Source organism: Gadus chalcogrammus, chromosome 12 (assembly GCF_026213295.1).
Source record: "Gadus chalcogrammus isolate NIFS_2021 chromosome 12, NIFS_Gcha_1.0, whole genome shotgun sequence".
Lineage (NCBI taxonomy): Eukaryota > Metazoa > Chordata > Actinopteri > Gadiformes > Gadidae > Gadus > Gadus chalcogrammus.
Window position 1 is genome coordinate 33,180,460 of NC_079423.1, and position 25,876 is coordinate 33,206,335.

Consider the following 25,876-nt stretch of genomic DNA (forward strand, 5'->3'; position numbering starts at 1 on the left):
CTTGATTCAAGGGTTCGTTACAGATGGGAGCGAGTCTGTTAATTTATTGGACAATAGAACCAATAGTAGCCGCCCCCTGTATCTTTTCATGGAGAACCAGTTTGAAACAAAGGGTGGACAAGGGTTGGATGTTTAATGTATTCAACCTTCTCAAAGTGTTTCTACAAATTGAAAAAAAGCTGTCCTCTGAATCACATCACTGAATCAGCATCAGAATTGATCGTAATCACTTAATAGTTTCTAACGAGCATAGCGGGCAGAAGACGTCAATGCAATTCACTGGAGGCTTCCATCTCAGTTCCAATACTTCCAAAAGGTCCATAGTTGGTCTGAGAGACAGAAGTACAGCAGGCAGATTTATTTTGCTTTGTGCCAATGTGCAGCTGATGCGCTCAGCCTGGCGGTGTAGGCTACTGCAGACAAAGAACCGCGACCACATGGGATACACTAAATCACCTTCTTCACGGATCAAAAGGAACATGGGCTAAATGGAGAAAGTAACATCGATTGTTCTTATATCTACATTTGTGGATGTCCCGCTCCTCCCTGCGCATTGTTACCCGGAACACAAAGTCGGAGCATCAAACCGGATCGCTAAACAGATGTTGTTTGGGTTAATTTGGCGTGTCTACAATGCATCGTAAATCAGAATAACAATGGGAGCCTGTCTGACGGAGTCCAACTCGAGCGGGAACTTTAGCAGCAGGGACACTGAGAACGGGAGCGTCCTCCTACCTCCTACGCTGGTGGGGATCTTCTCGGTTCTGATGGTAACTCTGGTGATCGTTATCGTAGCTGGTAACGCACTGGTAATCATGGCTTTTGTTGTGGATAAGACCCTAAGAACTCAAAGCAACTACTTCTTCCTCAACCTTGCTATCTCGGATTTCCTTGTGGGTGAGTCTCCATCTTCTGCTTCAACTTCTCCTCCGTTCCTTTGTGTTTCTGACCTTTATTTGACGTGCCCATCCGAGGCTCCTCAGGTTTATTGGAGTGGCCAACATCTGGCCTCTGCCTTATTTCTATTTATAACGCAATGGTTTATATTTAGTCATATCAGTAGACAACAGAAACCAAACCAGCTCTTCAAATATGGATCTTATTTATGAACAGAAAAGCACCTGCTCCTCTGATACTCTAGTTTGACTATTGAAAGTGCAACGGCATGAGATGTGACGCTGAGCTTCAGTGATCCGGGTGATGGTCCGTCCCCTCGCCCCGCAGGTACCTTCTGCATCCCGGTCTACATTCCATACAACCTGACAGGTCGCTGGATGCTGGGCCGAGGTCTCTGCAAGGTGTGGCTGCTCATGGACTACCTGCTCTGCACGGCGTCCGTCTTCAACATCGTCCTAATCAGCTACGACCGGTTTCTCTCCGTCACCAGAGCGGTGAGGAGCCTCAATACGCACCACGCATCAACGCACACAATTCCACACAGCCGCGCTCTGACACAAAGGCTTTAGGGCGCTACTGAGTCACTGCTGGTGCCATGGTAGCTGTATCCTTTGTCTTATCACGCGGGGTTGCAGCAGGTCTCAGCTGTGTGTTATTCATGTACTTCTGTCAGCTATAAACTTTAAGATTAAGAATCTGTGGCATGGCATTGGAGATGTCTTTGGATTTGCGAATAAATATATTGATTTATCCCAATGTAGGCCTGAAATCAATACTTTAATGGGATTGATACATTTTGTTTGAACTATTTGTGTTAAGTAAGTGTAATTGGGTCACATAAAATTCGCTGTCCAAATACATTTGTTATGCAATTAGAGGTTGGGTTATGGGTTAGGGTGTTCAAATAACAAAATGTCATTATCAATGATTAAAAATAATGGAAATACAGTTATAGATCATCACCTTTGATCGTTCATCAGCATCAGGATTTCCACTTGGACAGTTCACTATTGTCAAGTTGAAAATTAAACAGTCAAGAGTTAGTCAGATCAAATCGACAAGAATAATTAGTGGAACAGTATCTTGCTCTTATCTGTATAAAAAAAAGAAATCTGTGTTGTTGGCATAAATCCCATGCTTCAATGTAAGTAACTGCAGTTAGTGGGTTAATTAGTTGCTTGCTAAATATAGGAACAACCTTAAGTTATGTCCTTGGTCTTTGTACCATTACATGCACCATTAACCACTACAGTGTGACTCCAGCTGAGCTTGAACCGGTCCACAGTTGACTTGTTCTGTTTGGTGAGATGGCATGCAAAGAAGAAAGGAGCTGGACAGGGTTAGGGTTACCCTAGGCCAGGGTTAGGATAACCCTAACACTAACCCTACCCTAACAGGGTTGTTGAAAACGGCCATGCTAATAGAGGGTTTGGTGGTAAAACAATGGAGTACAATGACAAGAGCCATGCGAAGGAGGAAGAGGAGGAGGAGAGGATCAGGATAGGCTGATGTTTCTTCTCTTTGTTGTGTTAACAAGCCTTCGTGCTCTCTCCCCAGTAAAGCTGGATGGACAATAGACACACACACAGGCGCACACAATCAAACACTTGGTATATTGTTAGGTATCTATACTGGTGATTTATTAAATGATTTATTTATTGATTGCAGGCTGTATTTATTGCTTGATTTATTGAATCGTTCAATGATTCATCATGATTTAAACAAGTATGAACCAAAAACAAAATGGATCATGGATGAGTGAGCTAATCCTCACAGTTAATAATGATGGGGGTTTAGTCATCGTCACACTATTGCATGTTAGCCTGAAACATCATGAATAACGTGGAGTCCATAGAGTGCTGGAACAACACACATCCATAGCCTCCCAGTGTAATTACTGAGGCTCCACCGGCCAGCTGATAGCATCTAGATGGCATTCAAAATACAGGGCAGCCCACATCTTGATCGAACATGCTTTTAAAATCACAGTGTTAAGCATGACAAGACAAAGCACTTATCCCCCAGTTACAATGGGAATAACTACAGCCCCATGCAGTAAATTGGTACGGATATAATCATAGACAAGGACATTTATCTGACCAGTGTCTTACCAAACTGTCTCCCAGGTTAGGTACCGGGCACAGAGAAACATGACACGGCAAGCCGTGACCAAGATGGTGGCCGTGTGGCTCCTAGCCTTCCTCCTCTACGGCCCCGCCATCCTCTTCTGGGAGTCGTTCAGGGGCCACAGCATCGTCCCTGCCAACCAGTGCTTCGCCGAGTTCTACTTCACGTGGTACTTCCTCCTGAGCGCTTCCACCTTCGAGTTCTTTGCGCCCTTTGTGTCGGTGGCCTTCTTCAACCTCTGCATTTACCTGAACATCCGCCACAGGAACAAGAGCATGTCGGCCTGCACGGAGGACTCCTCCGCCTCGGCCACCGTGCAGCAGGACCTCCGCCCACCCAGAGGGAACGGCGCCGCCTTGTCCGTGTTTTTCGTCAAGACGCGCAAAGTGTCGTCCAGCGAGCCCGCCGCAATTTCCGCGGTCATCGAAGACGAAGAATTCGGCCGGCCGTCGAGCTGCGGCCCCGGCGCCACCCTGACCTTCATCCACAGGAACCGGCTGTCTCCCCGCAGGAGCGGTGCCGTCGTCTTCGAAACCCGGTCGCCGTGCAATGCGCCCGGCCGCAGGACTCAAGGCTCTCGTCTTACTCGGGACAAGAAAATTGCCAAATCGCTGGCCATCATCGTGTGTATCTTTGGCGTCTGCTGGGCGCCCTACACTCTACTGATGATCATCCGCGCTGCCTGCAGTGGCGCGTGTGTCGAGCACTACTGGTACGAGATGACCTTCTGGCTCCTTTGGTTGAATTCTGCCATCAACCCCTTCCTGTACCCTCTCTGCCACAGCAGCTTCCGCAGGGCCTTCTCCAAAATCCTCTGTCCTAAAGGGCAGTCGGTCCAACCTCAGATTGAGATACAGTCCTGCTAGCGAGCCGCTCCGACTGTTCTTCGATTAAGGGTTGCCCACTTTCAAGCTATGGACCCCATTTACATTCAGGTGGATGTCTACATCTGAAAGGAAGTCAACTTAAACGGAACAAAGGACGGCGCAGACAGCAACACAACGGAGGCTGAAGAGCGTTGAAAGAAATGAGAGGCAATGACAATTTGAGTTCCATAACCGCTGAAGGTCATGAGATATACCTTGTATTCTGAGACAGGATCCCATTAACAAACACATTTGCAGTTTTTGGGATTAAGGTAAGAAACATGGCCAGAAATTGTATTGCATTATTTTATGTATTTATATAATTTATAACTCAATAGGATTTCAAGTGAAACCTCAATATTTCAAACCTTATAATAATTTCCAAAATCATATAAATATATATCATATAGATGCAATCACTACCGTGTGAGGAGATACATTTTTAACTATGAGTAGTCCTGCAGCAACAGAGCTTCAAGATCAAATTATGTAGATGTGATGCCTAACTAAGACCAAGAGTCAGTGTTTTGATATAGATCATTCAACAAAAAATCATGTCTTTCAATGTGATCTTGAAGAGTGGGTGGGTATGTTGACTAAAAGTGAGTGCTGTAATCGAAGCAGAACTCACTCTCTGTGTCCATGTTCAGGAAATGGAAGATAATTTCAAAAGCCGAGAGGGATATCAAAGTGCTTAGTATCGGTAGTCAGATTTCAACCAATTTTTATTGGGCCATAAAAAACGCCACCCGTCAGACTTTATATCCAGGCGTTGAAGCGTTTTCATATGAGGTGTGATTTTTTTTTTACCCAGTTTATAAAGAGTAATACATTTTTAATCCGGGTTCAAGGTGTACTTCTGTGAAAGAGCCATAGTGAGTATTTCACTCCTTGCCTTCAGTGAGTTAGGTAAGTAGAGTAGAATATCATGGATTTAATAGAGATCTGGGACATGAACTGCAAGGAACAGTTGGCCAAGAGACGTAGATCCTTATTATCAGACTAATCCAAGGCAATCTGTACCGATGTCTCTAACAGCGGTCCCAACCTTTCTGGGCCTTAGGGTTAGTCACTAACCCTAACTCTAAGCCTAACCTTTCTGGGCCTTAGGGTTAGGGTTAGTCACTAACCCTAACCACTAGACACTAGTCACTAACCCTAACCCTAACCTTTTTGGGGCTTAGAAACAGCACAACCCCAACCACAAAGGCAAACCAAATTAAAGTTGCTCGCAATATTTTTCATACAGGGCGATTAAAATCACGCAATTCTTTTTTTTTTTTTTAAATTAGCAAGAATAATACATTTATAAAATAATAAATATTAATAATTATACAGGAAAAACAATGTGTCACAGTTTCTTTAACCTACGTCGGGAATAGGGCACACCTATCCAAGGCACATTGGTTGGGACAAATCATATCATGTAAGATATAGACAACTTTACTAGCATACTACTCAATTTGTTTTGAAATTACAAGGACGATAAACATTGAGGTTAAAAGATAAAACAAGCACTCACACTCTTTTTTGAAATGGGTTAGGGTTAGCCCGCTAACCAAACATTTCAAAGGCAGCCCAACATGCTGCCTTCAGCTAAATAGCTGTGCGAGGAGGACAGTCCTTTATTTTCTGATGTACCAAAAAGTAAAATAATTACAATTAGAGCATTTGGCAGACGTTTTTTTTTCAAACCGACTTTTATTTAACCGACTTACATCGGTTAATACACACATTGACACACCGACAGCAGAGTCAACCATGCAAGGCGACAGCCAGCTCGTCAGGAGCAGTTTGGGTTAAGAGTCTTGCTCACGGACACATCAAAACTAAGCTAGGAGGAGCTGGGGATCGAACTAGCAACCTTTCTGTACAAGGCAACTACTCTACCTCCTGAGCTAAGCCGACCCCTAATATGTTCTTGAAATCTAAGGAATATAAGGTAAAAGAAAAAGATGGATAAATTAGATATCACAACAAATGCCTTTATCCTGTTGCAAAGACCACAGCAGATCTCAGAACAGCTACCCAAGAAATTGGATTAAACATCACAAATTACATCATTGTGCAAAATTAAAAAAAGACTCCCAGCGCAGAAAGAGTATACGCGTCTTCCGCTGTGATTTAAAATGACAAATTATATGTGAGAGGAAGGGCCTGGGACTGGCAGTGCCTTTAAACCCTGTGATTGGGTGGAATATTCTGTCTGCGTGACATGGATTCAATGTGAATAAATTGGATGGTGGGAGTGATACAACTTTTATTCATTTTTATAATCTAATCAAATCAGACCTGTTGTACTAGAAAGGAATAGACCTCTAGGGCTGCAAGTATGAAGAACTTTTTTGGGAAATAGCCAGCGAAGTCAATTTAAAGTAATTTTGTGAAATGCCAACAGATGTTAAGATGAATAGCCAAAGGTTTTGGTGACCTGGAGAGGCACAGGTCGACTTGTAAATTGAAAACAAATTGCTCTGTGCTGCTATTGATGTTGTTTCCATACACAATGGGGGACCAAGGAGCGAATCCATTCTGTCTTCCAAAGGAGAGAAGGAGAAGAGAAAGGGAGAGTTTGTTTAACACAGAGACCTCCCTGCCACAAGAATGCGAATACAATCAAAGAAGAATCTAGTGGATACTACCGACTGATCACACAGCAGGAGACAGGTGAGTGAAAAGGCACTGTGCAGATAACAAAAAAAACGCCAAATAGCAAGACAGGGACCAAGGCCTTTGAGATATACACTTGAAAATATATACATAGTACATGTACTGATATTAATGAATTTTGATGTTGTTAGAACCATGGAATTATCGACATCTGGGTACCATGTAGATGTTGATAATAAATGATGAAATAAATACAATTTTGAATGTTAAACTAAAAGCTTTGTTGATAATTTTTTTACTCATCTTGGGTACTGAGACATAAACTCTTTTCCATATAAAATGCTGTCCTAATGGTAACGTTAGGTGAATTATGCTTGAATACATTTCATGGCACCTTACCCTAAACTCAAATTAGTATACTTACACTATCGTGTTTGTTATAAACCCCAATCTGGTCTGTGTGGTCTGAATGCGGTTTGAGTGAGAGACCTGAATGAGTGAATATATCTGTGAATATATAGAAGAGCATTAACATAACATGCTTGCAGAGGTTATGGAAATGAATTGTTCCCTTCTGAGTTCCTTCCCATCTAGTGGGGTTAGGGTTCGGGTTAGCAGGGTAAGGGTTAGCAGCAGGGCTGTAGTGGTCAAATTAGACGTAGGTAAACTATGAATTTTGTGATCAGACCGACCTCGACACAACGCAACGCAACGCAAAGTGTTGCGACTCTGTAAGGCTAGCCTGGCTATATTCCATTATGTTATAAATTAAAGTCATATTAAATCAATCAATGACAGTCAATGAATGTGTTTGTAGTTTATTCAAGTTATTCAAATTTCAACAGTAAAGAAAGGTATGTGTAGATTAAGAACTATATCTATGGCATGTGTGTATGTGTGTGTATTAGTATGCATGCTTTTCACAGTAGTGCCCAGAGGGCCTCCTTGTCCTCCACGTCAGGTCCTGCCTTGCAGGGGTGTGTTCTGGGGTTCATGGCTCCCCTGTGCTTCACCAGCCAGGACTTCACATACGTGTTGGATTGAACTTTGTGAGTGGTGGGCCATTCAGTTGAATAAACATCAAGGACGACACTGTGACCATGAAGTGCAAACTGCATCTCAGGGGGCACACTATGATGTTCATTAAGCTGAACCCCCTCTCACACTCAGCAGTGCTAACTGGAATGAGATGGTCGATATTCAGGAGTGGTGCGAGGTTTTCTGGAATGATGCTTGAGTTATCCTTAAAATCCCTATAGCCTTCAAGAAATTAAGTCTGAACCTTTGGGCAAGTTGTTTCAACTTGGATTCCCCATACGGTTCCTCTAGTCTAGGGGAACAGCCAGGCCAGTTTGCTGGGAAAATAACTTAAAAGAAAATAAATAATAAAATAAAAATATTTATAATATATAAAATAAAAATATTGATAAATATTTTTATTGATTTAACCGCCAACCGCCCGAATTTAATTAAAATATATATTTTTGTCGCGTCATCCGCCCGATCCACGGTTCAGCTGCGGAGTCCACGGCTGCAACCGCCAACCTCGCATCTCCAAATTGAGGCTTTAACATAGCGACCGAGCTATAGCGAAGTTGATACGCCAAAACCGAAGTTTGATATGGATAGTAAAACTATGACTGACTTTCGCTCACCTTGACATGGGCAGTACACGGATAGCATGACTACGCATTGGCCAATCTGAATGCTCGTAGTCATTTAATAGTTCAAGTAAAATTGTTTTATAAATCACAAAAACAACTCATGTGAATTGATCATCTTCAGTCTTACTTTGTACTTGAGGCCTTTTTCGGGCATCTGTTGGAGTGGGAGCACTCGAAGGTCTCTTCAAAAATCGCCTGATATCCATGGCTAATTAATGACAGGTAGGTAGGCAGGCATGATCTATGGGCATGATAATCCACAACGCGCAGGGCCATGTGTTTACATACTTCCTGTTTACATATTTTCCTGGATCCTGGTGTCGCCGCCGCAGCCGCAAGGCACTGATTGGAGGGTCACAGACCATAATAGCATAGGCCTACAGCGCAGATGAAAATGATTCAGATTACAGCGTTTATTTGTTCAACAATTTGAAACTTTGTTTTAGGTGTTTTAAAATGATACTAAATGTATTTCCGATTATTCCAATGGCGGAATACAAGGCACAGGGAACTTTGAAGTGCGTAAACGCCACTTAGAGGTGCGTAAACGCTATTTAGAGGACGACGCTGAAGTTGGCATCCGATTCGCAGCATCTGATTCAGCAGCTGGTCCACTTTAAATCGGTCCTGATTGAAAACCACTACACCTAGACTCTTCAAATCTGGACTAAATTATCACAGTGAGGCTATACATTATAATAAACATAGTTACAGATTTGTGAAACCTTTTTTCTATTTGTGAAAATGCAATACAAGCTCATTTTAATGCTTTTTAGGGGTCCAGACTGCATTAGAACGGGTCCTGATTCAAAACCACTACACCTAGACTCTTCAAATCTGGACTAAATTATCACAGTGAGGCTATACATTATGTAAAACATAGTTTCAGATTTGTGAAACCTTTACCCTATTTGTGAAAATGCAATAAAGGCACATTGTAATGCTTTTTAGGGGTCCAGACCGCATTAGAACTGATCCTGATTAAAAACCACTACACCTAGACTCTTCAGATCTGGACTACATTATCACAGTGAGGCTATACATTATGTAAAACATAGTTTCAGATTTGTGAAACCTTTAACCTATTTGTGAAAATGCAATGCGGTCTGGACCCCTAAAAAGCATTCAAATAAGCAGTGGCGTGCACAGACATTTTGGGGGGCAGGTGCTCAGGGAAAAATAAGGGCACATTAAAGTGTAATTTCGAAGTGAAGAGTGATCATTACCACTTTTCTAAAGCAGCATCCTCCTCAGTGCCATGTCTTGATGTTGATGACCTCACTGTGATTGATCTTGATATATTTTTCTATAGCAAGCAGGAGAAGGTCAGAGAGCCGTTCTTCTCCACACAGACTTCTTAGTTTAGTTTTGATAATTTTCAGCTTTGAAAATTATCTCTCCACAGAAGCAGTTGTCACTAGCAATGTTTCATCGATTTTTATCATCTTCACAAAGGCAGGAAAGATGAGCCGGCCACTGTTTTCCCTCAGTATGGCAAAGATTTCTTTGAGGTCTTTTGCAGGAAAGCTGGAGTGGAACACCTTTAGTTCTGTCTTCAGCTGGACCTCGTCTTCTCCATAGAAATCAGGATGTGGACGGCTTCCTTGGCTTCTGCGTTTAGCGTGCTTACCCAGTTGGCATGTACCGTGAAGGGGTGGAAGGACTGAATGATTCTAGCAGTGGGACTTCAGCTCCTCAGTCACAGTATCCAGAAAGGAGGCTTAGGGGGCAAACAATACACTCTAGACTCAATTCATTTATGTGTTACATCGCCGGTTGGGCAGGGCAGGGGAGTAGGTGTGTGTGGGCAGCAGCTGTGAACTACAGCTGCAACGCGCCTCCGTTTGTGTCCGCTCTGCGCGTTCACGTTGACAAAGGAAGAGAGTTGTGTGCGAGGAGGAGGGGGGGGGGGGGGGGGGGGGCATATATATTGGGCCATTATTATCACACGTTTTTAATTGTCGAGCCTTTATAGATGATAATGTCGGCATGGGCCACATACACTGTTTAAAAAAAAAAAAAAAAATCAGATTATTTTATTTTTTTCAAAAGGGCACTTGATTGGGTCAGGGGGAAAAGGGCAGGTGCTATAGCACCACCTTGGGTCTACCTGTTCACGCCACTGCAAATAAGCCTGTATTGCATTTTCACAAATAGGGTAAAGGTTTCACAAATCTGAAACTATGTTTTACATAATGTATAGCCTCACTGTGATAATGTAGTCCAAATTTGAAGAGTCTAGGTGTAGTGGTTTTCAATCAGGACCGATCTGCACTCTTTCAGCGGTGCAGATGTGTGGGCTGATAGGATAGGCAGGTAGCCATTCAGTGGGTTGGCGGACCAAAGCCACGAAAATGAATGAGAGATGTGTTTTTTTTAATTACCTTACCTCCATATGTTGTGGCAATACCGTTTCCCCCTGGTTCTGCTACTGCTACATCAATTTACAGATGAGCCCAGTTTTTGTAGATATTAACTTAACCCTAACCCTAACCCAATTAATTATCATAATTTAAAATAAATAATTGCATTAAGTAATCATCGCAAGTTATTATAATAGTTATATATATATTTTAGGGATATAGTAAATAGTAGAACATTTTAAATATTTACAAAAATGAACAATAAAAATCTGTTATAGGAACCGCTTTTGCAAAAGGTAGCCATATCCAGACATCTGCAGTGGACTTACCATAACTGCATTATAAGAGCATTACTAATATGACTGAATGAAAATGCATTGCAGTTTTAACACTGAGAGACAGTGTCTGGTATGAGGTACAAGCTCTACTGACTTTGTCAATTGTGTGTTCATCCTAATAATCCTCTCACTCGCCCACGAGGACGCTGACCACACCGTGAACCTGTGTGAGCTCTTCACAGTCCAAAGAGGCCAGCAGCTTCCTCGGCCCTGACAGCGTTGGCACAATAGTTTCAATCCGAGAGAACGAGGCCTGGCTGGCGATGTCTCTGTGGAGAAATAATGAAATAATAATATGAATTATAATGAATGATATCCGCACAGGTGTGACAAGATGGAAGAAGATCAAAATAAATAGAGCGAGACACAGAGAAAGTATACTGGTAAAGAGGAAGGGAGAGAGGGGGGGAGGGAGAGGGAGACAGACAGAGACAGAGATATATATAGAGGAAGGAAGAGTGAGAGAGAAATGATTTTTCCCTGCGTTTACACTAACTCAGAGAGATTGACTAGGGTTGATCTTTCTCTTACCCAACAGCAATCTTTCGAATGCTCAGTAGGCCCAGCCCTTCTATGCGCAGCATCACTGCTTTGAGCGTGTGTGGGAGTGGATTGGTGAAGGAGATCTCTGCTTTCATCGTCTTACCTACAGCCGCCTTCCCAATTGGCTACAAGAAATGGCAGAAATAAAGGTTATGTGAAAATCAAATCCCGATCAAATTCCTCCTCCTCCTGACATGTGTGTGTGTGTGTGTATATGCGTACATATGGGTTTGCATATGTGTGTGTGTGGGTGTGTGCGTGTGTGTGTGTGTGTACATGCATACATTTGTTGGTGCATGCATGTTTGTGTGCTGTCAATACGTTTTCCCATTTTAATTGATTTGTTTGAATGTGTGGTCACCTTTATGAGCAGGTCCGGTGTCTTGAGCCGGAAGCTGAACTGTGTTGCCAGGACCTGCTGGGTTTGGCTGACCCGGCCAGAGAGGGTGAGCATCAGGGCAGCCTGGTCAATCAGTTGGCCCTGGTAGGTCTCATACAACAGAGTCCACTCCACACTCGTCACTGCAAACCAGGGGATGATGTGGAGATCAAGAGAGAATAGAGATCTTTTTGCTTGTATTAAAAATCCTTACTTCTTGCAAGACCATGTGTTTTAGTTATGACTCACATTGCTATTTACTATTAATATGCAGTCATTTAACTGTGTTATTTCTCTTTGTTATTGAGATAGTGTCATCAAAACGCAGGTAGCTATAGCCCTCTTTCTTCCAGATGTATGAAGGCCGACTGCGTCATTCGGCCATACACACAGTATTTAGCACAGAGGCCTCAGTGCCAAAGGGCAGCAGGTGCTCTCACCACTGTCCGGTGGTAGATCCACCTCTGTCCTGTCCCTGCGCAGGGTGGCCTTGTGGACGCCAGTGTAGTACATGATCGCCACCTGGCTGTGGAGGAAGACACTGCGTTGCTCGGAGCTGCCGTTGGTGAAGGTGATGCTGAGCTCTGCGTCGCTCCCCATGAGCGGTCCGTCTCCGTCCAGCGTGACCTGGACTGAGACATCCTCCGCGCTAGGCGCCGAGTAGGTCTCTGGCTTTGAACCGTAGCGAGAGGCTGTTTCCACGGCGATACGCTCCTCCTCTGAGCCTGGGCAAAATCATGTTATACTGAATTAGATATGGTATGAGATTATGATAAACCATATTTATACTGATTTAGATATGGTATGGGATTATGATAAAGCATGTGTATACTGAATTAGATATGGTATGGGATTATGATAATGGCTGGGGGGGATAGTTTGCCCCTGAAAAGTGCCTATTCTTTCAATATGAATTTACCAAAGTTTTTGTTTTTATTTATTGTTATACAAGTATGGCCACTTATTTTTTCATTCATTTTTAAGCGGTATCAGTGCTGGAAAATAAGAAATCCTGTGCATTGAAAATGGTAGTCTCAGTCCTGCAGCGAAACTACTCTAGTCAGTAGTATAGAACTAACTAACTTTAACCATTAGGGCTAACCCTAACTTTAACCATTAGGGCTAACCCTAACTCTAACCCTTAGGGCTAACCCTAACTTTAACCCTTAGGGCTAACCCTAACTTTAACCCTTAGGTCTAACCCTAACTTTAACCCTTAGGGCTAACCCGAACCATAACCCGATTCCACGTTGTTCCTTTAAAATGCTACTTCTGCTACTCGAAGCTCGAGGTATGGCAGGGAAAAGCTAAAAGCTTGGGATTCCAGCCGAGGAGAGGACACTGAGTATTACCGTCTATTATTATTGAGCTACTTATAAAGAGGTGTATTTGATACCTTCAGGCTGTTTATAGAGATGTGTTATATCGTAGCGCTCGTCAGAGCCCACTGCCTTGGTGCTGATGTGGTGGCCCACGATGTGCTTCTCATTGTGGATCTGAGTGAAGGTTCCGTCCAGATTCCTCTGCCAGTAGATCTTGTCACTGTTCACCTGCAGTAGAAAGAGAGACGGAGATAGAGAGGGTGAGAGGGAGAGAGGGAGGTAACCCTCACTGGTGATTTTTATCACCATTCATATCAAGCTGACGGTGTCCGTCGGGTCATTGATGGATGGATTGATGGGGGGGTTATTTCTATTGTGGAAAATAGGAATTTATGCACTTCTTTTCATATCCTTTTTGTGTTTTCACCGTGATGTTTCCCTCTAAAAGTCCAGTAACATTTGTTTCAATAGACTTGGTAGATGCTACTTATTTCTTCCAAATGATCGTGCCCCGTTAGACCAAATGTTCTGCAGTCAGGAATATATTTCATAGATTCTATGTACACTTACCTCAGCAAAGACAAAGGGGCAGTCATGCTGGAGGTAGACCTGGCCGCTGCGCAGGGCGGTCAGCGGGGCGGGCCCACAGCGGAAGGTGCCCTGGCTGGTCTCCTGGGGTGTGGCGTCCACCGCCTGCCAGCCTCCCATGCCCGAGGGCAGGTCCGGGCGGGACATCCAGCAGTCGTTCCAAACGTGGAAATTCCTTTAAAGGAGGAGAGCGGGCACTGAGTTAACTCTACTTAACCCTTAACTCTACTCAACCCTTAACTCTACTTAACCCTTAACTCTACTCAACCCTTAACTCTACTTAACCCTTAACTCTACTCAACCCTTAACTCTACTTAACCCTTAACTCTACTTAACCCTTAACTTTACTCAACCCTTAACTCTACTCAACCCTTAACTCTACTTAACCCTTAACTTTACTCAACCCTTAACTCTACTTAACCCTTAACTCTACTTAACCCTTAACTCTACTTAACCCCTAACTCTACTTAACCCTTAACTCTACTTAACCCCTTACTTTACTTAGCCCTGCAATATTTACATATTCTAATTAGCCGCCTCTAGTCACTCGAGTGGCAGCTTAGTGCAGGTTTAACATTTGATAGAACAGTTTCCCCTCAGCAGAATAACGCTCATGATTATACCCACCAGATGGAGTCCACATTAAGGGAGTCTAAGGGATCAAGGCTCTCATCAAGGTACACGTCTGTCGTCAAGGAGACGTCTGTGTCATGGGCGGAGCTGAAGTTGGTCACGCTGCGGGTGGGAATGCCCAAACATCGCAACACTGCGGAAGAAGAGACATTCATATCAAAACTCTTTACTTATGTATTCAAAGGAGGACACAAGATTATAACCCTATTAACAATATCAAAGCAGCTTTATTATTATTAATGATTAAATTAAACTCTATTTTGATGTAGGTAAGGAAGGCTATGGCGTTCAGAAGCTAAGAGAATTCTCACAAGTACTTGTAATTCAACGCTGGTTAAATATTGCAGTAACAGCACAACAAAGAAAATCTGAAAAGTACAATGATGTGCCACTATGCAATGCTTTGTCTTATCAACCTCAGTTGCAGAGAAATTGACAGTGTTTGACTTTGACTGAACACTCACCGGTAGTGGTTACGCCAGAGAAGACCCAACACTGGCCATATCTGACGGGCGTCCCCCCACCGTCATGGTAGTTGCTGAGGATCTCCACACTTCCACTCCAGGCTGCGGGAGAGGTCCCGTCTGAATAGTCCCCTGACCAGTTCCCCTCGACCACTCCTGCGTCATCTGGGGAGTTTATCTAAAGACCAGAATATTGTTTTAGATACATTGTTTACCGATATCCTGATTCGAAGATGCTGCAGGTCACATTTAAGAGTTGTAAAGAGAGCAAGATTTTGAAACTAATCAACCAAAGAACCGTACCCTGCCTCTCTGCTCCCTCTATCCCTTTGTTTTGTTGTCAGAGATAGCCTAAGAAACTCCCCCTCCCTGCGACCTAAGTAAGGGATACAGTGGCGGAGCCAGAATAATTGTATAGGGGTTGCCAGACTGGGACCAAAATTCTCATAGTGGTGGCCACATAAATCAGAAACATGATTGTTTTCATTAAGCATCTAAAGTCGGCTTTACCTGATAGTATTAGGCCTTTTCATACCGCTGACATACCATGCAGCGGAAAAAACGACTAGTTTATTCTAACTATTCTAGTAGTACTGTCCCAGTCCCCAATCCTGGAGTTAACTTAAACATACCCATCTAGAGGGTACATCTAGAGAAAATAAGTCCATTATTTTAGTGTCTCATTTTTGCGATTTTCACTGGCTACAATATTGTATCTGTCAGTTGTCAAATTTGCTGAAGAAAATGTTAAACTTCAAGGGCTACCCTTGGTGGACTATTTCTCTGCTGATCAACACTACGAATGCTGGAAATACACCAGACACACCACGTGAAGTTATTTAACCCGATTATTGTTATTTATATCCGAGATTATTTAATCTAACCTGATCTAAACTCTATCATGCACCCAAACACGGCGGCGTTTGGGTTTCCTACCTCAGACTCCTAAATCCAGCGCAGCCACAGGCGCGTTAGGCGCGTTGAACCATTTTTGTGACACACAATGATCCAGCAACATTTTAGCTGCGTTACGCGCGTAAATCTTACGCGGGTTACGCGTTTGGTGTGTTCGTACCTTTAAGGTGATGCTGTCTTTTCTTTACCAGGATCAACTCAGGAGAAAGTCATAAAGCAATGGCATGATATATAGCGTCATTTACATTAAGAGGTGGGGTCGTCCCTTTTCAAAAGGTCAAACATATAATTTCGTGCGATGCACAAAGATGCTCACAAGTAATTTGCAAGTCCAAGTCAAGTCTTTGGTCACAAGTCTAAATAAAGTCTCAATTCTTGAGAGTTTTTTTAAATAACTGATACTGATTCCGAGCCTAATTCTGATTCTGATAACAAAGAGTCTGACATTTCATTAAGGTTAAAGAAGAGATTGTTGTCGAGTCCAAAATCTCGAGTAGGAGTCGATTCTCTAGTCTTTTGAGGATGAGTCTCAAGTCAAGTCTCATGTCACTGTGTTTGTGACTTAAATGCAATTAAAAATCGAAATCGCAAACTTGTGCATATAGAGCTTTCATTAGAATATACAACAATGCACACAGTATCTATGTCTGTCACAAAGTAACATCAAGTCTGATCAAGTATTAGGACTGGCGTAATGACGTATGATACAGAACAAGGACTGGAGATGGGATGAAATGGGTTAGTTAGAAACTTAATGTTGTGTACATGTGTCTCACCATGGCTGAAACAACTCGAACAATGTTAACGGGGCTGCCCCAACCAGACGCAGGGGTCCCACTCTTCTCCAGGACAAAGAGGCAAGAGGCGAGCATTCCTCCACTGAACTAAAAGTAAACCAATGGGGACAGGGTTAGGCATTAGACAGCCCTAATTGGGGTTAGGGTTAGGCATTAGACAGCCCAAAATAGTCAGAATGTTGTAGGAATAATGGACGAACATTAAGATTAGTCAGCACCAATAGAGATCATGGGTTTGTGTGTGATTAAGAATGAAAAAGCTAAGGAAGTTTGAAGCTTTGCATTCAACACATTTAATTAGGGTTACTCAAGTGCTATTGGATCATGAGTTTACCCTTAACATAACCAAATCAGTTTGTCGCCATGGCTGAGTTTCTGAATATACCATCCTTAATAACCACCACATACTGTCCAGGTAAACCCTCACCTGTCCGAAGTTAGGGTTAGGGATAGGGTTAACCCTAACCCTAACCACCACATACTGTCCAGGTAAACCCTCACCTGTCCAAAGTTCCATGTCCGCACTCCTATCTGCTGCTCAGTGCCGTAGTATAGCCTCCCGATATCGTTCAGAACGTACTCCTTCCTCTCCTCCTCCTCATCCATGAACACTGCATCGTCTGACATTGCAAAATCGTTTTCTGTTCATTTTCCCTAGTGAAAGTGGGCTAGCATCTTTTAGATTACAGTTTCATTTTGGTGTGGTTAAAGGGATGTTTAATTCTCCTGCTGGTTAGGCTGATGATTGACTTCCAGTTTGCCAACAGTGCAAACCAATCTTATAAAATTATACTGAATTACATAATTGCTATAATATGAAGCTAATTAAATAGTATGGCAGATGGCAGGACATATTTGGTATGACTTGGAGGCATGGTACCTGCCTCAGCAGTGGGGTTTCGTTGCCTTACCTTCACACCATGGATTAAACAACATGTAGATGTTATCGGCTGGCTGATGTATTGAAGTGAGCTCCGCCTCTTGTCCTGATGTCACCACGCTGAGACGGTAAATACCAATCACCGCCGTGGGGATGGAGTTCACAGACAGCTGCACCCGGTCGCCTTCTTCTTTGACTATCTTAGCCTCCCAGCGGTCGTCCTGCAGCTCGTCCACTAGAGGAATGATGGCCAGAGTTCCCTTCGGCACTTCTGGAGCAGCTCCTGAGAGAAACACATGAATGCAGGAGTGATGAACTGGGTCATAACAGCCTACTTAATCACATGGAATACAGGAGTCTCGGTCGCAACATTGATGAATTGGGTCATAGCAGCCTACTTGTCAGAAAGAGGTCTTGATTGACATGCAAGCACGACCAATCACACGAGCAGTCCTGAGTCCCGCATTATAACAAAGATTTAAAGATTTAAAATATGAATTACAAAAATGACTCAGTAGTCAATCTAAGATATCCCGCCGGACTCATTTATATCATGGATATAATCATACAAATAAATAAAAGACACATGTACCACCTGAAGGGTTAGTACATGTGTCCCTAACCCTAACCCTACCACCAACTGAAAAGCCAGTGAGAATCGTGTGTTCAGTCTCTTGAAGATGCAGCATGGCTGAACTTCCTCTATGTGTCAGAAGTCCAGGATGAGCCACAAGTTAATGCAGGAAGCTGTGGCTAATATCTCACACACACACACACACACACACACACACACACACACACACACACACACACACACACACACACACACACACACACACACACACACACACACACACACACACACACACACACACACAAAACCACCAACTACGACACCCTAACCCTAACAACAAAAGCCTTACATCTACGGACCCTGCCTCACCCGCAAAGCAACCAGCCTTGTGTGTGACCCCAGCCACCCCTCAGCATAGTGGGGGACCCCAGCCACCCCTCAGCCTTGTGCGTGACCCCAGCCACCCCTCCAGCCCCTCCAGCCCCTTCAGCCTCCTGCCGTCTGGGAGGCAGTTAGCAGCCTCCGGGCCGGCTCCAGCAGACTGGGAAACAGATTTTTTCACCAGGCTGTCCGGAAGCTCAACTCTCTTCACTCTCCCCCACAAACTCTGGAGTCTAAAGCCCCCTCCCATTTGCCCCCAGAAACTTTAACATTTACTTTTCAAACTTTATTTTATAAATACCGTTTTGTTTTGCCTACCTTTGCACCATTAAGAATTATTTATCACCATTTCGAATTTATTTATTGTAAATATTAAAAAACCTATTTTATTGAAATCAACTGAATTCAATGAGGAACATGTTACAGTGCATTTCAGGTATTACTGAATTTAAAATAATTGTAATAATAATATCACAAATTATATAATCTTCTATACTTTAAGCCTTATAGCATATCCATGCGCCTGAAAGGGTTAAGGTGGCTGCATCATGTCAATCCTTTTTGTTATTTAAATACTCCATTTAAATCCAGAGACTAGGTCATTTCAATTGCTACTGTGTGACCCTCTTTCAGGTACCCTTTTTTTTATATTCCTCATCTGCATCAGTGGATGTAGGTGACTAAATAATGTATCACTATAAAAGGCATGTACTTTCATTGCTTCAATGGAAATACTTTTGTGTTCCCATGTTCATGCTCCATTAAACCAAATACTTTGCTCTCAAAGAAGGATCTAACAATGAGCTATTTTTCCTAACTGGCTGACCTGTTTTAAGTTCCAGGTGAAGTTTGTCAGTGGTAGGGTCAAAAGGTCGTGAAAGGTCGAGCCACATCAGGAAGGTCTGTCCCCGGCGCAGGATGAGGTCGTCCCCATCGTACAGATCTGTGTGGTGCTCTTTACGATTCTGCTTGGATTGTTCACTCATCAGGTCCACTGAATTCACCTTCACAATGTGAGCTGTAAGAGAAAGTAAAGTCAAAGTTTTTGTTTGTAGATGAAGGTGGGAAAGGGTGACCCACCCCACTGAGTCCCAGCAGGATGAGCTAATCCTAACCTTAACCCCCTAACCCTAACACCCCAACCCTAACACCCTAACCTTCACCCTAACCCTAACACCCCAACCCTAACACCCTAACCCTTCACCCTAACCCTAACCCCCTAACCCTAACGCCCTAACCCTAACCCCCTAACCCTAACACCCCAACCCTAACACCCTAACCCTTCACCCTAACCTTAACCCCCTAACCCTAACCCTAACCCTAACCCTTCACCCTAACCCTAACGCCTTAACCTTCACCCTAACCCAACCCTAACCCAAACGCCCTAGACTTCACCCTAACCCTAACGCCCTAACCCTCACCCCAACCCTAACCCTAACGCCCTAACCCTCACCCTAACCCTAACGCCCCAACCTTCACCCTAACCCTAACAGCTAATCTTAATCCTAACCTTAACCCAATCTTAATCCTAACCTTAACCTGTAGTCTTATTCCCTAACCTTAACCCGAGTGCTTATCCCGACGGTTAACCCTAATCTTAATCCTAACCTTAACCTAATCTTAATCCTAACCTTAACCCTTAGCATTATTCCCTAACCTTAACCCGAGTGTTTATCCCGACGGCTAACCCTAATCTTAATCCTAACCTTAACCTAATCTTAATCCTAACCTTAACCCTTAGCATTATTCCCTAACCTTAACCCGAGTGTTTATCCCGACAGCTAATCTTAATCCTAACCTTAACCTAATCTTAATCCTAACCTTAATCTGTAGTCCTATTCCCTAACCTTAACCCGAGTGCTTATCCCGACGGCTAACTCTAATCTTAATCCTAACCTTAACCTAATCTTAATCCTAACCTTAACCCTTAGCCTCATTCCCTAACTTTAACCCGAGTGTTTATCCCGACAGCTAATCTTAATCCTAACCTTAACCTAACCTTAATCCTAACCTTAACCTGTAGTCTTATTCCCTAACCTTAACCCGAGTGCTTATCCCGACGGGTAACCCTAATCTTAATCCTAACCTTAGTCTAATCTTAATCCTAACCTTAACCCCCAGCCTTATTCCCTAACCTTAGCCCGAGTGTTTACCCCGATAGCTAATCTTAATCTTAACCTTAACCTGTAGCCCTATTCCCTAATCTTAACCCGAGTCTTTATCTATATAAAGAAAAGAGTCTTGAGGGGGCATGGAACATGACCCGGGAGTTGATCGACCTCGGGTGGGCCTTCCTTGGGTGAGAGCGTCTCGTGATAATGGTCGAAACACTCGATGATCCCAAGGTCCACGACTGATGAACATGTCCTGTGACCCTACAAGGGGATTTTCAACAAACATAATTTCAAGAGGAATAACACTTCTGCTAATGCCTAGCACGGGCTCCAAATGGTCCTCCAGACCTTTACGGAATACCATCCGAAACAATCCGGGGGTCCTCCACAACGGAATAGGAATAGCAATTCTATCAATACTCAATATTGGCTCCAAATGGTCCTTCAGACCTTTACGGAATACCATCCGAAACAATCCGGGGGTGTTCTATAAACGGAATATGAATAACAATTCTATCAGGGCTCAATATTGGCTCCAAATGGTCCTTCAGACCTTTACGGAATACCATCCGAAATAATCCGGGGGCCGTTTATAAACGGAAGATGAATAACAGTTCTATCAATGCTTAATATTGTCTCCAGATGGTCCTCCAGACCTTGACGGAATACCATCCGAAATGATCCGGGGGTCTCCTATAACTTCTTTAGGGTCAATGCATGTGGACACCAGACCATGAATGACAAGCGCCGGCCAGTGCCTTGCCTTGGATCTCTATTTAAACCGAGGAAGTCGTTGGACGACCCGGGGAGACCCATGGGACACGGAACTCCACCTAACCCTAACCCCCTAACCCTAACCCTTCACCCTAACCCTAACGCCCTAACCTTCACCCTAACCCTAACACCCCAACCCTAACACCCTAACCCTTCACCCTAACCTTAACCCCCTAACCCTAACCCTAACCCTAACCTTCACCCTCACCCCAACCCTAACCCTAACGCCTTAACCTTCACCCTAACCCAACCCTAACCCAAACGCCCTAGACTTCACCCTAACCCTAACGCCCTAACCCTCACCCCAACCCTAACCCTAACGCCCTAACCCTCACCCTAACCCTAACGCCCCAACCTTCACCCTAACCCTAACGCCCCAACCTTCACCCTAACCCTAACACCCTAACCCTTCACCCTAACCCCCTAACCCTAACCCTTCACCCTAACCCTAACGCCCTAACCTTCACCCTAACCCTAACACCCCAACCCTAACACCCTAACCCTTCACCCTAACCTTAACCCCCTAACCCTAACCCTAACCCTAACCTTCACCCCAACCCTAACCCTAACGCCCTAACCTTCACCCTAACCCTAACCCTAACCCTAACCCTAACGCCCCAACCTTCACCCTAACCCTAACCCTAACCCTAACCCTAACGCCCCAACCTTCACCCTAACCCTAACCCTAACGCCCCAACCTTCACCCTAACCCTAACACCCACAGGATAAACACCTCAGAGTCTCAGCCTGTTGAGCTTCCATCCTCAGCGTTGCATGTGTCGCCAGCGCTTTTTTATGAGTTGGCTGTTGAAGCCCAATCTAGTATTGATGCTATCCAGTGCATGGCAGACTTTATCGTCCATTCTTCACACAGACACTGAACTCAAAGTTCAAACTATGTCTACTTTTACCCATGTTGATGCTGACCTCTCGAAGCACGTCAAACAAGATAACAGCTTTGTTTGACGTTTGACAGCCAATGCATCGAAATGCTAATGGATTCCTACATTTCTAAACCAAAATAAACGTTTCATGAGCTAAAACCCCCGATCAAGTATCCGATACTTTGCTGATCGTTCATATTGCATTAACCCCTTGACTCCCTGATGTGTGCCTGATATGAGCTCTGTGAGACGAGGGTAAACGTGCTGCTACCGTCGGGCTGATCGCCACCGTGGGGATTCTGGCCGCCCCCTCCGTCAGGTTTCTCCTCCTCGTCGACCCCCGTCATCTCAGTGTCCGTGATGTCGTCCACCTCAGGCTGGCGAAACAACCCAGGGCAGACCTGACGCATCCACCGACAACAACCACCTTGCTCCACTTGGTCCTCTTCCACCTCCTCCTCCTCCTCCACCTCCTCCTCCACCGGTTCCAGCGTGACCCCGGGGAATCGCCCCAGCACTGTCCGGTCCCGTGTGTTCACAGGCATCCTGAGAAACAAAACACAATCAAACACGTGTTCGGGAGTATACTGCCGTTTCACAAGTGTTTCTCTTTAGCTTTGTGGCGTAGATCATGTTTCATTCTTGTTGTAATCAGTTATTGTGAACAGATGTGCCTGAGGAGGGCACTGCGGTGTGGAGCGATACCATCAGATCGTGTCTGGGAGAGTGGCTCTGGAGGGTTAGGGCTAACCCTAACCCTCCACTGGGGTTAAGGTTATCCCTAACTCCAGTGGAGGGAGGGTTTAAGAGAGCGGTTGGAATCTTTCAGTTGGATTCTTTCAAAATGAACCTCACTATGGTTATTCCAAATGACCTGTTGAAACCATGCTAGAAACCAAACCCTTATGTTCTGTAAGATAAAGGTTATGACATCAGAACTCAACCATCCAGTTCATCACACCCAGTTAAGATGTACACGCGCACACACACACACACACACACAAAAGGCCCTTTGCCACAGTGTCTGCATTCCTGTTCCTCAAAGTGACAATATTAAGCAACAGAAGACTTAAGACTCATTCCTCAGGCATACGTCGACGAAGATAAGCCAACAGAAACACAAAGGAAAATAAGGTTGTGATGTTTATCGAAAGCTGGGTGTGTTTCTCATTGCAAAGACAAAAACATCCGATGGAAAATAATCTGTGTGAAATTCATTCATTCATTCATTCATTAGGCTACTTCAGTCCAACCCTTTTTAGATATGTGCCAGGCGCAAGAGTCATTTTTCGTGCTTGTAAATTAGCGACATCGCCGTAGAACAGCCCACAAAGCTACTTGCTCCTGTAACAGTTTGTTTTTTAATGTTCATAGATTCTTTTTACAGAAAATGAAGAGCCTACCAGAGTCTAGCTGCCCCTGAAGGCAAGGAACTCGTTTTCTAAGTGTGAGAAACAGTTTAAGTATGTTTGAAATCCCAAAAGCCCCTGCTAAGTCATTTTCCAAATAATTTACCAAGAATGTGTGGCTAGGTAGATGATAGAAGCAAAGTGTATGCGCGAGGTGCACAAGCAACATTATGCATGCGCCCTTCAAATAGCATCTGAACAACGTGCCACTGACTATAAACCAGGTATTTCCTGGTTTGCGGCACGTAGATGTAGCTGCACCTCTGTACAGGTCAGACCAGACTGATGCACTCTGAATACGCAAACCTCTTCAGCTACTTTTATCCAAATCTAACCCTTTATTAAATGCCAAATCAAATAGCCATCAGTAACCAACAATCCCTTAATGTATTAATTTCTCATTCATACCTATTTGGTAGGCTTTCTTGGATGGATGGATGGATGGATGGATGGATGGATGGATGGATGGATGGATGGATGGATGGATGGATGGATGGATGGATGGATGTTTGGATGAATGGATGGATAAATAGGTGTTACGTATGGATGCACAGATGAGTTATGGTTAGGGTTTTCAGTCTACCTGTATTATCAGCAAGATATGTAACATCACGCTTGATAACTAGTGACAGGTCTAAAAATAAGAGAAATTACAATAAATAGCTGTAGGTTGATTTAGCTGAGACTAAATAGTGCAATAGTAAGATAGTTTGAGATTAGCCTCAAAACAGTATAACTTTTACTCCTCTCCAAGCTGATAATGTTTGTCTGCAGGGAATTTTTCTGCCCCCCTTTAGGGCATATGTCTATGTGTATTTCATACACAAAGAGAAGCATGCACGCACGCACACACACACACACACACACACACACACACACACACACACACACACACACACACACACACACACACACACACACACACACACACACACACACACACACACACACACACACACACACAGCTGCATTCGTATCTTGCAAAATATCAAAACAGATAATTGCCTAAAGAAAACATGAAAAACAATTCAGTAGCACTCAGATAAAGCTCATAATTATTTTCTTGATGCTAGGCTATTAAGACTGTGAATGTGATACAATACAAAAGAAAGACTCACTCAGAAGTGTGTAGATATATTTGCTCGGAACGTCCTCCGCTTCTTCAGAACCAACACTGATACATACAGCTAATCTTCTGAACAAGTAGATAGGCTTCCATTCATTCATTTTTATATAGTGCCTCTGGGGGCACGTCCCAACTCGTAAATATCAGACATGACAACGTGTGAACGCGAGACAATGCAACGTGTGGTTAAACAAGTTATTGTGGAAGTTGACTTGATAAAAATGAACACAAACGACAGTGGTGAAGGTAGTGAGTCACTCACGTGCAGGTTATTGTTGAATTTTCTTGAGTGGCCTACATTCTCCTTTTTGTATTGTGGTCAATTTATGAACTACAATTAAGTAAACTCAATACTATATCCTTATTTAGTGTGTAGTGATTAAAGGTGTAATGTGTAGCGAATAAAGGTGCAGTGTGTAGTGAATAAAGATGTATTGTAGCATGTTAGTGTAGTGAATAAAGGTTTACTGGTCCTGCCCCTTCAGACCAAACCTTTTCTTTGTTAGAATGTGTGTGCGACACACTTACTCACATGCACGTAAACTAACACATCTACACAACCACACCCACCCACACACATCAGCTGAGGAAAAAAACCTCATGTTTGTGTTTTGCTGCCTGAATCAAGGCTAACCCTAACCCTAACCCTAACCCAGTAACACTGCCTTTATTTTCTAAGCCTTATTTTATTAGAATGCATTTTTTAACTTTGCATATTTTTTATTTTACTTATGTATTATTTTATTTGATGTATGACATTTGTTTCCATGTGAAGCACTTTGAGTCAGCCTCATGTATTAAAAGTGCTATATAAATAAAGTTGCATTGCCTGGCCTTGCCTTGCCTTGCCTAGCCATGCCTTGCCTTTTTTTTCGCCGACATGTATGATATGTATGAGCATGTGAGGTCGTGGAAACCACACCGGCACAATTTAGGACTCCTCCTTTCGTGATGGTTGAAGTGCTCTTCTGCCTGACCAAACTGTCAGCGGGACAGTCTGTTAACGCAGGACAAGCACGGGAATAATGATAATAATAATAACTGAGTCGGATTATTTTTTTCCATATGTTGTTACTTTTTGAGCTGTTGAGTACGATGATAAAATTACCAAATTTTGCGTGCTATCTCGGGGCGTCAATTAGCTCAGGTGGTAGCGCGGTCGACTGGTAATCGCAAGGTGACCAGTTCGATCCCCGCTCAGAACCTAGCTGTTTGACGAGGGTCCTTG

At 43.6% G+C, this 25,876-nt stretch overlaps 2 protein-coding genes across 3 annotated transcripts; one reads left to right on the top strand and one right to left on the bottom strand.

Annotated features, from left to right (window-relative positions):
* Positions 1 to 16: 16 nt before the first annotated feature.
* LOC130392692 (histamine H3 receptor) lies at positions 17 to 6,803 on the top strand. Its single transcript, XM_056603198.1, has 3 exons — positions 17 to 897; positions 1,225 to 1,391; positions 3,024 to 6,803. Exons 1-3 carry the CDS (start codon positions 657 to 659, stop codon positions 3,888 to 3,890), a joined length of 1,275 nt encoding a protein of 424 aa, XP_056459173.1. The 5' UTR covers positions 17 to 656; the 3' UTR covers positions 3,891 to 6,803.
* A 3,296-nt stretch (positions 6,804 to 10,099) lies between these two features.
* On the bottom strand, positions 10,100 to 25,194 carry LOC130393761 (protein-glutamine gamma-glutamyltransferase K-like). Of its 2 annotated transcripts, none has more exons than XM_056604481.1 (14): positions 24,911 to 25,194; positions 22,385 to 22,659; positions 19,168 to 19,359; positions 17,418 to 17,669; positions 17,008 to 17,126; positions 16,486 to 16,593; positions 14,795 to 14,972; positions 14,325 to 14,463; positions 13,680 to 13,872; positions 13,184 to 13,337; positions 12,228 to 12,512; positions 11,770 to 11,930; positions 11,397 to 11,533; positions 10,100 to 11,134 (listed from the first exon to the last, which is right to left on the bottom strand). In XM_056604481.1, exons 2-14 carry the CDS (start codon positions 22,656 to 22,658, stop codon positions 10,993 to 10,995), a joined length of 2,334 nt encoding a protein of 777 aa, XP_056460456.1. In that variant the 5' UTR covers position 22,659; positions 24,911 to 25,194; the 3' UTR covers positions 10,100 to 10,992. The 2 variants fall into 2 exon arrangements, with proteins under 2 accessions (XP_056460456.1, XP_056460455.1); XM_056604480.1 differs by having other exon boundaries at positions 24,641 to 25,194.
* Positions 25,195 to 25,876: the final 682 nt, after the last annotated feature.

Excerpts from the sequence above, each read along its gene's own strand:
- LOC130393761 (XM_056604481.1), bottom strand. The coding sequence starts at position 22,658 with ATGCCTGTGAACACACGGGACCGGACAGTGCTGGGGCGATTCCCCGGG. Across the intron at positions 16,594-17,007 it reads GGACATGGAACTTTGGACAG|TTCAGTGGAGGAATGCTCGC; the intron begins GTGAGGGTTTAC and ends GTTTACTTTTAG. Across the intron at positions 11,931-12,227 it reads GGATCTACCACCGGACAGTG|TGACGAGTGTGGAGTGGACT; the intron begins GTGAGAGCACCT and ends CCTGGTTTGCAG.
- LOC130392692 (XM_056603198.1), top strand. The coding sequence starts at position 657 with ATGGGAGCCTGTCTGACGGAGTCCAACTCGAGCGGGAACTTTAGCAGC. Across the intron at positions 898-1,224 it reads TATCTCGGATTTCCTTGTGG|GTACCTTCTGCATCCCGGTC; the intron begins GTGAGTCTCCAT and ends CTCGCCCCGCAG. Across the intron at positions 1,392-3,023 it reads TTCTCTCCGTCACCAGAGCG|GTTAGGTACCGGGCACAGAG; the intron begins GTGAGGAGCCTC and ends ACTGTCTCCCAG.